Source organism: Tursiops truncatus, chromosome 18 (genome assembly GCF_011762595.2).
Source record: "Tursiops truncatus isolate mTurTru1 chromosome 18, mTurTru1.mat.Y, whole genome shotgun sequence".
NCBI lineage: Eukaryota > Metazoa > Chordata > Mammalia > Artiodactyla > Delphinidae > Tursiops > Tursiops truncatus.
Window position 1 is genome coordinate 77,359,352 of NC_047051.1, and position 13,982 is coordinate 77,373,333.

At 63.2% G+C, this 13,982-nt stretch overlaps 2 protein-coding genes across 19 annotated transcripts in view; both read left to right on the forward strand.

Annotated features, from left to right (window-relative positions):
- MCF2L (MCF.2 cell line derived transforming sequence like) overlaps nucleotides 1-3,213 on the forward strand; it is a 119,712-nt gene extending 116,499 nt beyond the window's left edge. For 12 of the 18 annotated variants that reach the window (XM_073795424.1, XM_073795426.1, XM_073795429.1 and 9 more), the window contains 2 exons: nucleotides 1,437-1,540; nucleotides 1,646-3,213. In XM_073795424.1, the coding sequence (XP_073651525.1) occupies nucleotides 1,437-1,540; nucleotides 1,646-2,183 (642 nt within the window). In that variant the 3' untranslated portion in view covers nucleotides 2,184-3,213. Of the gene's footprint in view, nucleotides 1-1,256; nucleotides 1,370-1,436; nucleotides 1,541-1,645 lie in introns of all 18 variants that reach the window. The other 6 variants (XM_073795435.1, XM_073795437.1, XM_033843505.2 and 3 more) reach the window with 2 other exon arrangements.
- Nucleotides 3,214-5,475: 2,262 nt separating this feature from the next.
- On the forward strand, nucleotides 5,476-12,161 carry F7 (coagulation factor VII). The gene is made up of 8 exons (XM_073795052.1): nucleotides 5,476-5,545; nucleotides 6,433-6,692; nucleotides 7,221-7,245; nucleotides 7,320-7,433; nucleotides 8,743-8,883; nucleotides 9,713-9,822; nucleotides 10,102-10,225; nucleotides 10,773-12,161. Exons 1-8 carry the CDS (start codon nucleotides 5,476-5,478, stop codon nucleotides 11,369-11,371), a joined length of 1,443 nt encoding a protein of 480 aa, XP_073651153.1. The 3' UTR covers nucleotides 11,372-12,161.
- Nucleotides 12,162-13,982: the final 1,821 nt, after the last annotated feature.

Here is a 13,982-nt window from a genome sequence, read left to right on the forward strand (position 1 = left end):
GGTCCCGGGGGCAGGGAGCCAGCAGTGCAGCTCAGGGGGCCGCGCCTCCTAGGGCTTAGGGAGGACCTTCAGGTGCCAGGGCCCCTTGGCTGTGTGCCCGCCCTCCTGTAGTTCTCACCAGACCACCTCACGGCGGACAGTGCACACCTCTGACCTGCCCCTCAGAGGAGCTTTCTTAAAGCTGCGTGTGTACCGCCGTCTGTTTCAGAGAATCGCACTGAGGTACGGATTTGCTTCCTAAACAAAGTCCTGTTTTAGCACGAGCAGCAGAGGAAACTATTTATATATTAAGTCATCAGAGTCAGGACGGTAGCAACAGTTATTTGCTGCCCGCTCAGTGCTGCCCTGGTCCACACCTGGTTTATCGCAGCGAGCAAAGCACCCCAGAGCTGGAGGAGTAGACACAGGTAACTGGAGGAGAGCGCAGGGAGAGTCTCGGGTGGCCAGGGCAGCCTTTCCCGAGGAGGCCTGAGGGTGAGAAGAGCCGGCCAGGGCGTTGCGGGGCCAGTGGGGGAGCCTAGGCAGGCGGGCAGGGAGGCGGGCAGGGAGGCGGGCGGGCGGGGAGGCAGGTGGGCGGGCGGGCAGGCCTGCTGGTTGCATTCCGCTCGCGGTGCAGCAGGAGGGTGCGAGGTGCTGCTCAGGGTGTCCAGAGGGTGCAGCTGCTCCCGTGAGGGTAACGGACACCGGCCTGGCTTTCCCTGCTCCCAAGCCTGGTGGCGCGTGACCCCTGCACAGTTCAGGGGCTCCCAGTCATGTGTCTCGCTGCCCGTGAGGCCGCAGCCCCACAGTCCAGCAGAATGGCCTCCCCTTCTCAGAGTCCGCGTCGCGCAGCAGCTCCGTCCACAGGTGTGCTGAGCACCTGCTGTGTCAGGCACTGAAGGCAAACAGGGGACAAGGTGGACAAGAATCCCCCCTCTCCTGGGGTGAAAGACTAGTAAAAGGCAGAGCGTGTGCCCTGAGGGCAGAGGCGTGACCCAGTAAGAGGTGCAGCAGGTGCAAAGGCCCTGCGGCCGCAGGAGCTGGGTGTGGTGTGAGCACTGGGGCGCAGCCAGGGGCACCGCACGGGCTGGTCAGGTTTAGTGGTCGCCACGTGAGAACGAGCGTCTCCCTGGACGAGGAGACCTTCCCAATGTAAGGCCATAGTCCCACCGGAAGCTCTGCGAATGGCAAGGCTCTCGTCCTTCCCGGGACGCTGGACGCTGGGCACCGGCAGCTGCGTGCCACGTGCGCCATGCGCCCTGCCGTCCCCTCCCCAGGTCCCCGGGAAGTACACCGTCACGGGGCTGGACGAGAAGGGGGGCCCCGACGCGCTGGTCCTGAGGAGCGGGGACGAGGTGGAGCTGGTGCAGGAGGGCGACGAGGGCCTCTGGTAAGACCGCCCGCGCGCCCCCCCGCAGCCCGCGCGCGCTACCGCACCCTGACCGCGCCCCTTGCAGGTTCGTGCGGAACGTGAGCTCCGGCGGCGAGGGCTGGTTGCCAGCCCGCAACCTGTCCGCGCTCCTCGGCCAGCGCGGCGCCCCCGGGTGCCTGAGCAGCCCAGGTACGGGCCGCTGAGCAGCCCAGGCGCTGCGGCGAAGGCGGGGCCGGGGGCGGGGCCGGGGGCGGGGCCAGGACGCGCGGCAGCCGCTCGCCTGCTTGTCCGCAGAGTCCAGCGCGGGGTCCGCCCTGCTGAGCGCCTCGTCCAGCTGCAGCGAGAGCTGCGCGGCCGCCCTCGCGGACCTGCAGGGGTAGCGCCGCGGCCACCCCGCCTGCGGCCCTGGGAGCTGGCCTCTGCTCGGGCCGGCGCGGCGTGGGGGTGGGGCCGGCGCCCACAGAACCGCCCACGGAACCCCGGAGCCGCCGCGGCCCCAGACGAAGGTTCGGGAAGAGTCCGCCCCGCGGCCTCGGCGCCGGGACCGCGCGCGCGCCCCAGGGCGCAGGAAGAGCGCGGCACCGCGGCTTCCTCGGGGAGTCGGACGGACGGGGCTGCAGACGACAGACCTCTGGTGCAGAAGGGCTCCCGGGACTCCCCTTCGGCCTCGGCCGCAGCCGCTCCCCTTTGGTTTCCTACGTTTCTGGTCCGGTGCTTTCTGCAGGAACACGCGTTCTGTGGAGCTGCTTCCAAAAGAAGTGACCGATTCACTGACCCAGCGGCTTGGTGCGGGGGCAGGAGGCTAGTTTGTCTTATACACTTTTTTTTTTAAAGCAAGGATTAATTCTACGGCCATCTTTTTGGTGATACTTTGGCCTCTGATCTTTACCAAGAATCACTGTGTTTACGTGAAATGACAATTTCATACTGTATTTGATATAAAACTATTTTTTGTTACTGGGGTTTACATGGCGCTGAATGATTTGGGGGACACGCTCTCGTGGAAACAGCCCACCTGGTCACAGGTGAGTGGAAGGACATCCCTCGGTAGAATCAGGCAGCGTTTCTACAAACACAGGCAGTTAGAAACCAAGGAAATTCCTTCACCTGTGTAGGTTAGTTTTCAAACGAAAATGTGAACTATAATTTAAAATATTAACCTTCTTTTCTACAGAAAAACACGGGGGACTCGATTTTTTAACACTTCACTGAATTAGGGTATTTTTATTATTTTTAAAGACTGTGTAAAGATGCAGTTTTTGCAGGTGTCACCTGAACCGATGCTGTCACAGGAGCCCAGGGAAAACCTGAGCTCCCGGCCCCCCCGGCCCCCCCCCCCCCCGCCTGGCGTGTCCTGTGTGGAGCTGTCCTGAGCACAGCAGAGTTTATCTTATTCAAATCAAGGCAGAACTGGAAAGAAAACTCTTCTGTTTTACTGTGTTTTGTGTTTCAGAAACAAATTCTGTTCCCTAGAAACGCTTCTTTCTGGGTCTGATTGGGGCAGATATTTTTATATGTGTGTATATATGTCGATGTGTGTACATACGTCCCCACTGTGAGGGGTGTATTTATAGCCTCCAAGCTGCTGGCGATGTGTCGCTTTACAGCCCCCCGAGCCCCAGGCCCCTGCAGCCCAGCCCACGGGCTCCGCGTCCTTGTGCAGGGCCAGACCTCTCTGGAGTGCGTAGTGGACGGCGTACAAGCTCGGCAGCTTTCCTCCTGGTGTATAAGTTATTTGGAAAATGATGCTTCACGTAATTTACTGAATATATTGATTGTTCAGGCACCGTTCCTGCCATCCCAGCCTGGGACTGGCCACCATTTTTGTGATCTCTTCCTCATAAAAGCACTTTAAAACCTCATGTTTCAGTCACTGTTCCTTTTTTTTTTAACTGCTGATGTAAGTGAAATTTAAAAATCCGAGTTCTTTACTGTATGGCTGGTGTTTGAATAAACATCAGCACCTCTTGCTGTCGGCCGTCCTCTGTAAAGGCACAGGATCTGGAACTGGGTGGCCCTCACTGGAACGCCCCCCCCCCCCCGATGCCAGCGTGCGCCGGAGGGGCCCAGGGCGAGTGGGGCCTCCTGACCCCTGAGCCCCCTCCCCTCCCCCCTCTGTCAGGGCTTCTCCTGCAGGAATAAGATAGGGTGAACTCTGTACCTGTGCTCGGCCAGCTGGGAGAAATAGTACAAGTGTCAGTGGGCGTAGTGGCTCCTCGAAGCCTGCAGCGTCCCCTCCACCTCTGCGGGGACCCCCGTCACCCTGGACCTGAGGGCCTCTGTCCTTCGCATTGCCCTAATTCACGCTGATGCCCTGTGCCTGGCAGGTCATTTGTCTGCGGAAATCCGGTTCAGTGGTGATGCTCTGAGAAGCCCTAGAAGGAGCAGAGTCTTTTCTTCACCCCCGAGCCTTGTCCCTACTGGGCCTGTGGTCAGGATGCCCCTCACGTGGCTCCAAACACAGGTGCAGCTCGGCTCCGTTCGAGGGAAGCCGGGGGCACCGGGCTGAGAGCACCCCCTAGGATCCCTGTCCGCCTGGACCCCAGAAGGTGATCCTGCTTGGATATAGGGTCACTGCAGGTGCAGTTGGTTAAGATGGGGTCATGGTGGCCCCTAGTCCAATGACTGGTGTCCTTACAAGGAGCAGGAAATTTGGACGGACACACACACACCAGGCGGGAGCTGGAGGGCTGGCTCAGCATGTCAGGGGTACCAAGGGCCACCAGAGCCCCAGGAGCTGGAAGAGGCCGGAAGGACCCTCCACAGAGCCTCTGGAGGGAGCTTGGCCCTGGGACACCTGCCCAGACCTGGGACTGGATAGATTCCTGTCGCTGGAGCCCCTGGGGGCGGTGCTGGGTCAGGCGGCTGGAAAGGAGCACGGAGTCAGTGAGCAGTGACCGCGCTGTACTCGGTCTGAGAAGGTGCGCAGCCCTGGAGCCGGAGGAAGCCCCGGGCAGCGGCCGCACCCGGCAGGGGTGGCAGGTGGCGCTTCTGGAGCCCTCGCGGGACAGCGCACACCCCCAGGCTCTCGGCAGGACGAGCAGCCCTGCTGCCCCGCAAAGAAAGTAGGGCTCAAAGGAATGAGCCCCTTCCTCCCCAAGCTGGGAGGAGACGGACCCTGACAGCACCCTGCCAGGTGGTCTGACTCCAGAGCTGCTGCACCCACTGGGCCCAGGCGGCGCCACGAAGGGCTGTGAGAGTCCCTCCCCTTCCCCTCCTCTCCCCCTCCCCCCTTCACAAATAAATTCCTGTATAACTGAATTCCTAAACAATTGTTGACAGTGACAAACAGAAATTCCAGAGGTGATAAGTAAAATGTTGTCCTCTAAGGACTGCCTTCCATCTGGGGAGGGAGTAGCGCCGGACCCGCCTGGAGCAGCTGGGTCTCCCTGCTCCCCTCTGAAGATAAATGGCAGAGCTGGTGTCCCCAGCCTCCACCCGTTTATGGAGAGGCGGCTGGACGCCTGAGTGAGGCTTGCGGGGTGACCGCCAGCCCAGCGGGCCCAGGACAGTACCAGTTAAGTCTGGAAAGTCCAGCGTCCTGAGAAACCCTTTCGTGCCTGGCGGCCAGGATAGCTGGTCACCCCAGCTGGTGGCCTGGGCCCAGGAGGGCATGAGGGACAAGACCCGGGCGCCCCAGGGCTGAGACGGGGGCAGGGGCTCCGCGGGGGGCGCGCACCCCTCCCCCTCGCGCTCCCAGAGGGGCCCTTCGGCTGAGAAACCAGGCCTCCCCTGTGACAAGATATTCACATTCACGCCCCAAACCTGCTCCCCTTTCCCAGTACCATCACTGCGGGGGACGGCTCTCCACCCGCACTTTAGTTCTGTTTCCCAGCTTGCCGTCCTAGGTCCTTGGGCTGCAGGCTTCTGAGCTGCATTTGAGCTGCACACGCCACCGGACACGCATCCCGACGCCCGAGTCTCCTCTCGGACCAGGAGCCTGACTCCCCAGGCCCGTGCCCTGGGGCGGCCCGTCTGTCCGCTCAGCAGGCACTGGGCGGGGGACCGCACGCCCGAGTGCTTGGGAGGCGAGGCCTCCCTCCCCCACCCTCTCGGGCTCTTGGAGAACTTTGCCCGCCTCCCCACCTGGAAAGTCAACAGACAAAGCGACCCAGGGCCTCGCCATGGCTCCTCGGCTCCGGGGGCTGGCCCTCCTCTGCCTTCTGCTGGGCCTGCGGGGTTCCCTGGTGGCAGGTACGCGAGGGAGGTTTCCCCATTCACCCAGCGGAAGGGCAGCCGACCCCCCAAAGCCGGCCCATGTGCTGGGCGCTCCTGTTTGCTGGCAGCTCTGCTCTGATCTGCTCTCCTTCCGAAAGGCAAACGGTGCCCAGGGCCTCACCCAACATTTGGAGGAAAGGCTTCGGGGAATTATTTTCCAGACTTTTGGGAGCCGTGGCGTCCGCCGGCCACAGTGGGCGCCCCCCGCCTGCCGCCAACGCCCCCCCACCCCCTGGCACAGGATCTGGGGCTCAGGGGTGCCTCTCTCACTCTGCTCTCTCGGCCTCTCGGTGGGGGGCTGGTGCGAGGGACGGTGTGGGGACGCCGGACCGTGATGATCTGCCACCACGCCAGTGACCCCTGCACCCCATCCTCGCAGACACTGGGAGGCCTGAGCCGGTTAACACGGGGACGGCTCTGTGAGCTGTCATCGTGACCCTCCAGCCCCGAGGGGCGGCCGAGGTGGGAACCAGGCACCGACACTGTCCCGTAAAGTCCGGCTCACGTCGTCCCTCAGATCCCACGGCCAGACTCTGGGGTCCGAGAGGCAGAGCTGGTGCCGCCGTGGTCCCTCCTGCTTGTCTTCTTTTTTCACTTAATATCGCACCTTCTTAAGCATCACGGGGCACCATCGTTTATGCTTCAGATTGTCTCCAGCTTTCCTGATGGCTGGGTCTCTGCAGGTCTCAGAGCATTTCCTTGGGATAAACTCCTAGAAGCGAAGGGACCAGGTCAAGGGCGTGAACGTGTTGCGATGACTCACTGAGCACATTGCCTTCCTCCGGCACATGAAGCTGTGCAGTGCTCCCATTGCAAACTCAGCCAGGCCTGTGGACAGGAGCCCTCTGACTCCCATTACCTAGCAGAAGGGATGGTGGGAACACTTCCTGTGGAGGGCGGGGTGGGGGACGGGAGGCTGTGGGCCCCCCCGGGCGTCCAGCGTCTCACGGCCCGCCCTCCAGTCTTTGTCTCCCAGGAGCAAGCCCACAGTGTCCTGCACAGGCCCCGGCGCGCCAACTGGTTGCTGGAGGAACTGTGGCCTGGATCCCTGGAGCGCGAGTGCAGGGAGGAGTTCTGCTCCTTCGAGGAGGCCCGGGAGATCTTCCAGAGCAAGGAGAGGACGGTGAGCTCGCCTGGGGCCAGCGGGCGCGCGGCGGCCACCCCGTGGTTGTGAAGCCTGCTTTGATTCTCACGACAACCCTGCGAGTTTTACTTCATTGGCCAAAAGATTCCGCGGGAATCCCTTTTACTGACGGGGCCTCTGCGGTCGGCAGAGCCTCTGCGGTCGGTCCCGCTCAGCGGGTGACTGGACAGTCGATGCAGCATCCGAGGAGGAACTGGGGGCTCAGGGAGCGGGGGTGTCTTGTCCGCGTTCACAGCTCGGACGTGGCACAGCTAAAGCCTGGGGATCCTGACTTGGGCGAGGAAACCTGTGACCTCTGGTGGCCTTAGCAATGGCGGGTGGATGTTAGGACAAAACTCGCTTCCCCTGGATGCACCCACCTCGCCTCCAGAGGAGAAAGTCTGGCTTTCAGAGCCCATCACGAGGGCCAGGTCAGAAGCCGCCCAGCCCGCCAGCTCCTTCCGCGGGGCCATACGCACTGCCTCTGGCGCACGCCTGCGTCACGCACCTTCCTCTTTGCTCCCTCAGAATCAGTTCTGGATTTCTTACAACGGTGAGTACGTGCCCGGCCGACGTGATCTACCCGCCAGCCCCTCTCTCGGCATCCTAACTCTGACTTGCCCACAGACGGGGACCAGTGCGCCTCCAGGCCCTGTCAAAACGGGGGCTCCTGCGAGGACCAGCTGCAGTCCTACCTGTGCTTCTGCCTGGATGGCTTCGAGGGCCGGAACTGTGAGACGGGTGAGGACAACCGGGGCCCCCGGGGGGGCTGCTGAGCACGGCCTGGGGGGAGGTTGGCCTCCGTGACCTGGAAGGGCCTCAACCTGAGAGTCTCGGATCTGGGGTTCTCAGGTGCTAATTCTTCCACTTGTGATGCCCTGTCCCCTTCTGGGCTCCCGGCACTGGGAAATTCTGACGCACCCGGAGGGGCCCGGGGAATCACTGCATCTCCGTCAGCTCCACACATCCCCATGGCGAGGTGGTTGGGGAAGCTCGGCCTTCCCTACTTGCTGTCACAAGGGTAGGCCCAGTATTACAGTATCACACAGCTCAGGGCTCCCCAGACCACCCTCAGCGTCAGTCATCTGCTAGGCCAGCGTGCTCTGAAGGCCGACACAGGCACGGTTACAGTTACCACACGGAAAGGATATGGGTTCAAACAGCCGAGGGGCCAGTGTGAGCTCCCAGCGGCTTCTTCCCGGGAGCCCTGTGGATGGTGTTCTGTTCTCCGAGACCATGTGGGACAGAACTTACAGAGACTCACCCACCAGGGACGCGCCCACAAGCCCCAGTGTCAGGCACAAGGATGTGGCTGACCCCCATGTCCAGCCTTTCCAGGGGTCGCGCTGATGCCAGGTGGCCCCAGGCCCCCAGGAAAACAACACACTTATCAGGCAGCTCAAATTAAAGTGGACGACTTCATCAGGGGGGCAGTCACTTCCTGGGACCCCTCCCCACCTGTGAACATTCTGATGCCACCTAGCTCGTCTCAAAGGACCACGGTCAAAGAGGGAGGGCAACGGCCAGGGAGGAGGGTCCCCGCCGGTCACCTGGGGCTTGGGTGCTCAGCGGTCCTGGTGTGAATTCACCTCCAGGACAGGCCCTGGACTTGCAGAGCGAGCCAAGCCCGTGTCCACAACAAAGCTCCCTTTTCCAGAGGCAGGTTGGCCAGCGGCCAGCCCGGGCAGCTCCCCGGGGCACCAGGCCCCGGCTGCAGACCAGCCTCCTGGCTCTGACTGCTCGCGGGCAGGCCTCCGATTGAGTCGGACTCGTCCACCGTCCCCAGGGGCCTCTGCTTTCCCCAGCCCGGGAGGGATGACGTTGTGGAGGCCACAGCGTGCCAGCCCCGCATCCCCACTGGCGAAGCTGCTCAGACGTGGGACCCTGCCCCAAACTCCAGGTCGTGCCCTTCTGGGTCAGTCTGCGGAGTGGGCTGGTGCCAGGCTGTCCCTGGAGCCGGAAGCTGGGCGCCACCTTCGTGCAGAACACAGCCCCTGGCGCAGGCCTGCTTGCCCTGACCGGGGCCCCCTGCCACGCCCTCTGCCCTCAGACAAGAAGAGCCAGCTGATCTGCCCGAATGACAACGGTGGCTGTGAGCAGTACTGCAGGGATGACGCGGAGGCTGGGCGCACCTGCTGGTGCCACGAGGGGTACGCGCTCCAGGCGGACGGGGTGTCCTGCACGGCCACAGGTAACAGGTCCTCGGGGACCAGGTCTAGGGCTGGTGGTTTCATTGTCCTGATACACGTCTCCCCGTTGGCTACAAGATGGGGTGCGGGGAAGCATAGCATCACTGAGCATCTACCAGGCACTGCCGGCGCTCTGCGCATGGCGGCAGAGGGGAAGCTCGGGTGGAGGCGGCCGCCCCGCCCCCAGAGCAGGGAGGGGCCACGGTGGGCGGGGCGGAGCCCCGGAGCCGGGGGGAGGTGCAGAAGGCGGCGCTCGCTCCCCACCCCCGCTCCCCGCGCAGCACCACACCCAGTGTCTGTACTGACGGCAGCATGGTTCTGGATTCCAAGTCTCTTCAACGGCAAGCACTTCTGGGAAAATGGAAAACGTCTCCAAACCAGCCTAAAGGCGACGGGGCTGCAGCCCCCAAAGCTGACCCCACCCCCAGCCCTGCGTCTCTCCAGAGGTGGATGGACCCAGCCTTGTCTAGGAAGCCTGAAACTCAGCTGCCGCCTCTAAAGGCTTTCTTTTCTGGCCTGGGGCTTTCCTGGAGCAGGAAGGAAAACTTAGAGCCCATCAGAAGAGCAGCCCGATTGTCCGAGATGCCGGTCACCTTACACAGCTTATCCTTTACACCTTTAGTGACCTCAAGCTGCACGTCTTCCCCCCTTGGAAAATGCGCGGGACCCAGTCTCCAGGACCCTGGGCCATCTGCTTCCCCGGCAGCTCCCGCAAGGGCCTGCCGCAGCCCCGGGCAGGACCAGAGGCGCAGCCGCCCGTCCGCAGGGCCCCTGGCCTTTCTCACCAGCACCCCACACATCCCCACGTCTTGCTGGATTTGTTTTACACAGTTGAATATCCGTGCGGAAAAATGCCTGTTCTGCAAAAAAGAAACGACAGCAACCCCCAAGGCCGAATCGTGGGTGGTCACGTCTGCCCCAAAGGGGAGTGCCCCTGGCAGGTAAGGCTCCAGGAGCACTGGGTCGAACGTGGGTGACGATCCCGGGCATGCACAGAGCAGTCCAGCCCCGGCGTGCCCACCGTCTGGCCACTCCCTTAGCTGGATGGCAGCGGCCTGTAAAGCAGCCCCCATCCGGGGTGCACGGGAAAGGGGGGCAGCCCCCATCCGGGGTGCACGGGAAAGGGGAGCAGCCCCCATCCGGGGTGCACGGGAAAGGGGGGCCCCCCAGGCAGCCACGACGGGAACGCGAGCTTCCAGCATCTGCTGTGCCCTTGTCAGGCCATGCTGAAGCTGAATGGGGCGCTGCTGTGCGGGGGCTCCCTGCTCGACACCGTCTGGGTGGTCTCCGCCGCCCACTGTTTCGACAGACTCAGAAGCTGGAGGAACCTGACAGTGGTGCTGGGTAGGTTGCGTGGCGCCTCCTTCTGCCGGGAGACGATCCTTGAATGATAACCGCGGGGCCAAGATGTGGGGCTTCCACGACCAGTGACCTTCCCCACAAAGAGAAGTGGCAGCGTCTGGGCAGACCCCATACCCACAGCGCCGCTGTGGCCACCCCCTCAGCCTCTCTGCCACCCAGATGCGGCCCTGGGGTGACGCTGCTCCCGCCAAGGTCCCCGAAGGGGTGCCCCACCCAAGGCTGCGCTGCCTGGTGGGCTTAGGGGATGACGAGGACCCCAGGAGGGCCAGGCCCCATCTGGAAGAACCAGGGGAACGGGGCACCCTCTCCTCACCCAGCCACGGCTGCCCGCCCGACCCCCTCACCTGCCTCCAGCACCTCGGGGCCATATCCGCCCCGACTCACACCCACACTGACCCCCCGGCAGCCCCAGGAGGCTGCTCGCCCACCGGGGGTGGGGGACGCGGGGCCCCTCCTGCCCGACAGGAGACACTGGCCCGGGAGGCGAGGCGGCGAGTGAGTGGACGGTCCGCCCCCGCCCCCGCCGCAGGCGAGCACGACCTCAGCCAGGACGAAGGTGATGAGCAGGAGAGGCAGGTGGCGCAGGTCATCATTCCCGACAAGTACGTCCGGGGCAAGACGGACCACGACCTGGCCCTGCTGCGCCTGGCGCGGCCCGTGGCCCTCGGCGACCACGTGGCGCCCCTCTGCCTGCCCGAGCGGGCCTTCGCAGAGCGGACGCTGGCCTTTGTGCGCTTCTCGGCCGTCAGCGGCTGGGGCCAGCTCCTGGAGCGCGGCGCCACGGCCCTCCGGCTCATGGCCGTGCACGTGCCCCGGCTCCTGACCCAGGACTGCCGGCAGCTGTCGCGCCGGAGGCCCAGCGGCCCCGTCATCACTGACAACATGTTCTGCGCCGGCTACACGGACGGCAGCAAGGACGCCTGCAAGGGGGACAGCGGGGGCCCGCACGCCACCCACTTCCAGGGCACCTGGTACCTGACGGGTGTCGTCAGCTGGGGCGAGGGCTGCGCAGCCGCCGGCCACTTCGGCGTCTACACCCGGGTCTCCCAGTACACGGCCTGGCTCCGCCGTCTCATGGTCTCCCCACCACCCTCGGGGGGCCTCGTCCGGGCCCCGCTGCTGCCCTAGCACCCGCCCCGCAAATAAAGCCGCCGTGTGTGCCCGGTCTTCCCGCGCCAAAGCCGGAAATTCTCCTGTGGTTCTTGGGGCGGGGGAGGGGGAAGCGGAAACAGAGACGGAGAGACAGAGAGACACAGAGAGGGAGACAGGGAGACTGACAGACAGAGAGAGACTGAGGGATGGAGAGACAGAGAGAAACCTGAGGGAGATTCTGAGCAGCTGGAGAGAAAGAGAGACTGAGTGTCAAAGAGGCAGACGGGGCAGGGGGGTAACGACAGAAGGTGGCACACTGGGCAGAGCACGCGGGGGCTGGGTGTGCCAGGCCAGCAGCAGGGGCGCGAGTGTCCACCCCCGGTGACGTGTCCACCCGTGGTGACGGTGCCACTTCCCCACACGTTCGCCTCTCACTCAAGCGTTTCATCTTCATTGCAGATAAACTGTTAGCATCCGCCACTCACTGTGCTGAATATCCTTCCGGATCTTTTCTTTTCTTTTTATAAATTTATTTTTGGCTGCGTTGGGTCTTCGTTGCTGCGCCCAGGCTTTCTCTAGCTGAGGCGAGCGGGGGCTACTCCTCCTTGCGGTGCGTGGGCTTCTCACTGCGGTGGCTTCTCTTGTTGCAGAGCACGGGCTCTAGGCGCACGAGCTTCCGTAGTTGCGGCACGTGGGCTGTTGTTGTGGCTCGCGGGCTCTAGAGTGCAGGCTCAGTAGTTGTGGCACACCAGCTCAGTAGTTGTGGCTCACGGGCTCTAGAGCGCAGGCTCAGTAGTTGTGGCGCACGGGCTTAGTTGCTCCGTGGCATGTGGGATCTTCCCGGACCAGGGCTCGAACCCATGTCCCCTGCATTGGCAGGCGGATTCTTAACCATTGCGCCACCAGGGAAGTCCCCAGATCTTTTCTAAGTGTGTGAACTTTACGGTAACACGCGGCCCCATGCTCTGCACACCTGCTCCCCCACGGACAGCAAGCAGCTGAGCCTCCTCCAAGCCCCCGGTGGCTGCCTGCCCTCCCCGAATTGTCCAGAGGCATTTCACGGAGACCCTCGTGTTTATCTCTGAGCAGGTCTCCTTCACAATCGCCAACTTCACTGAAGTGAACCTTGCACGAGGCTGTTTCCAAACACAACAGCTCTCATGGATTTGGAGGCTATAGTCCCCAACCCTGAGGACTGGGTGTCTCTTCCAGCTGAGGCCCCAGCAGATGACCCCTGCCTGGGCACCAGCAGGGATGTTCCAAAAATGCAGGTTCCCAGGTCCTGCCCAGCTCAGTGGGATAGGGGTGAGGCCCCTTGACCTACCCTCTAATCGAGTCCCTCAGGTGATGGGCACACAGGCCTCGTGTTGGGAAGAATGAGGAACCAGGGACCGGGGAGGGGAGCGCCTGACCCCACCTGAACCCAGCCAGGCGGGCAAGGCCACCGCGGCGGGCGCCCACCTCCTCAGGACCCGCCCGTCCTGGCCTGGGACGCCGTGCTTACAGTGCCAGACGTGCGCTGGCGGACAGTCCAGCCTGTTGAGTAACCAGGGCTCCACAACCCTGGCCACGTGCTCACCAGCTGAGCCTTTGCAGAAGCACTTTGCTGCCCCATCAGGTGGTGGTTTCTGGGGTTCTCGCCGGGCACACGTCGAGAGCTCCGACCTTGGGCCAGACCTCCTGGGGTGGCTCTGCCCCCTCAGAGGCACCACCAACCCGCTCCGCCCCTCGTTTCATCTACAAGATGAGGCCCGCTGCCATGCTTGTCATGAGGATGAAACTGGTGCAGGTAAAATGAGGCACTGGGAGGACAGGCCACCTGGCCAAGGCCAGGAAAGCCGATATGCAAATGTCCAGGTGCCCCCAGCTCACAGCTCAGGCTGCAGACACTCGAGGAATTCTGCAACCAAAATGCCCGAGGTCTCCGGAGGCCCTGAGCCCAGTGGGCCTCTTGTTTCTTCCTGGAAATGAAAACTGGCTGGACTCCTCTTCCTGGGAAGAAAAGGGGATGTGGGGTTCAAGGGGCCAAGCCAGGAGCCCACTCAGACCCACAGGGGTTCAGCAGGTCGTGGGTGGGCTGCTGGCTCTGCCCTGCTTTCCCCGGCCTCTCTGCTGTGGTGGGCGCAGTGCCAGGCCACGCCACAGTGCATCACCCGCATGGACCATCTCCCCTCGCCAGGCGCGGGGAATCCAGTCTCGCCCCACACGCCCAGCAGTGCAGAGACAGGCAGCACAGAGATCAGGCGAGCCAGGCCCAGGGACCAGGCTCTGCACATCACACTGACGACCCTGCGAAAGACCAGCCTGGCCTGGGCACCCAGCAGGAGCGTTCTGGGACATCATCGATTCGTTCAGTCCACTGGTGTTTACTGACCACCTACTGTGTGCCAGACACGCCTCTCCGTGCTGGACAGAGCAGCGAACAAGCCAAGCGACCAGGGTGTCATATGTGGGAAGCATCAAGTGTGCTCGGCGCGTGGAACACAGCACAACCCCCTCATCTCCCAGCACAAGCACTCACCCCACCAGCAGTTCCCAGGCCTCTTCCTCCAGAGCCTGGACTCTGCTGCGGAGCCCCGGTCAGCTGAGAAGCTCGGGCCATGTCCCACACCTGCCACTCCAGGGAGGGGAGGTTCCTGGCTGGCAG

Coding starts and splice junctions, on each gene's coding strand:
- F7 (XM_073795052.1), top strand. CDS start 5,476: ATGGCTCCTCGGCTCCGGGGGCTGGCCCTCCTCTGCCTTCTGCTGGGC. Junction 7,434..8,742: donor GGGCCGGAACTGTGAGACGG/GTGAGGACAACC, acceptor CTCTGCCCTCAG/ACAAGAAGAGCCAGCTGATC. Junction 10,226..10,772: donor GAACCTGACAGTGGTGCTGG/GTAGGTTGCGTG, acceptor CCCCCGCCGCAG/GCGAGCACGACCTCAGCCAG.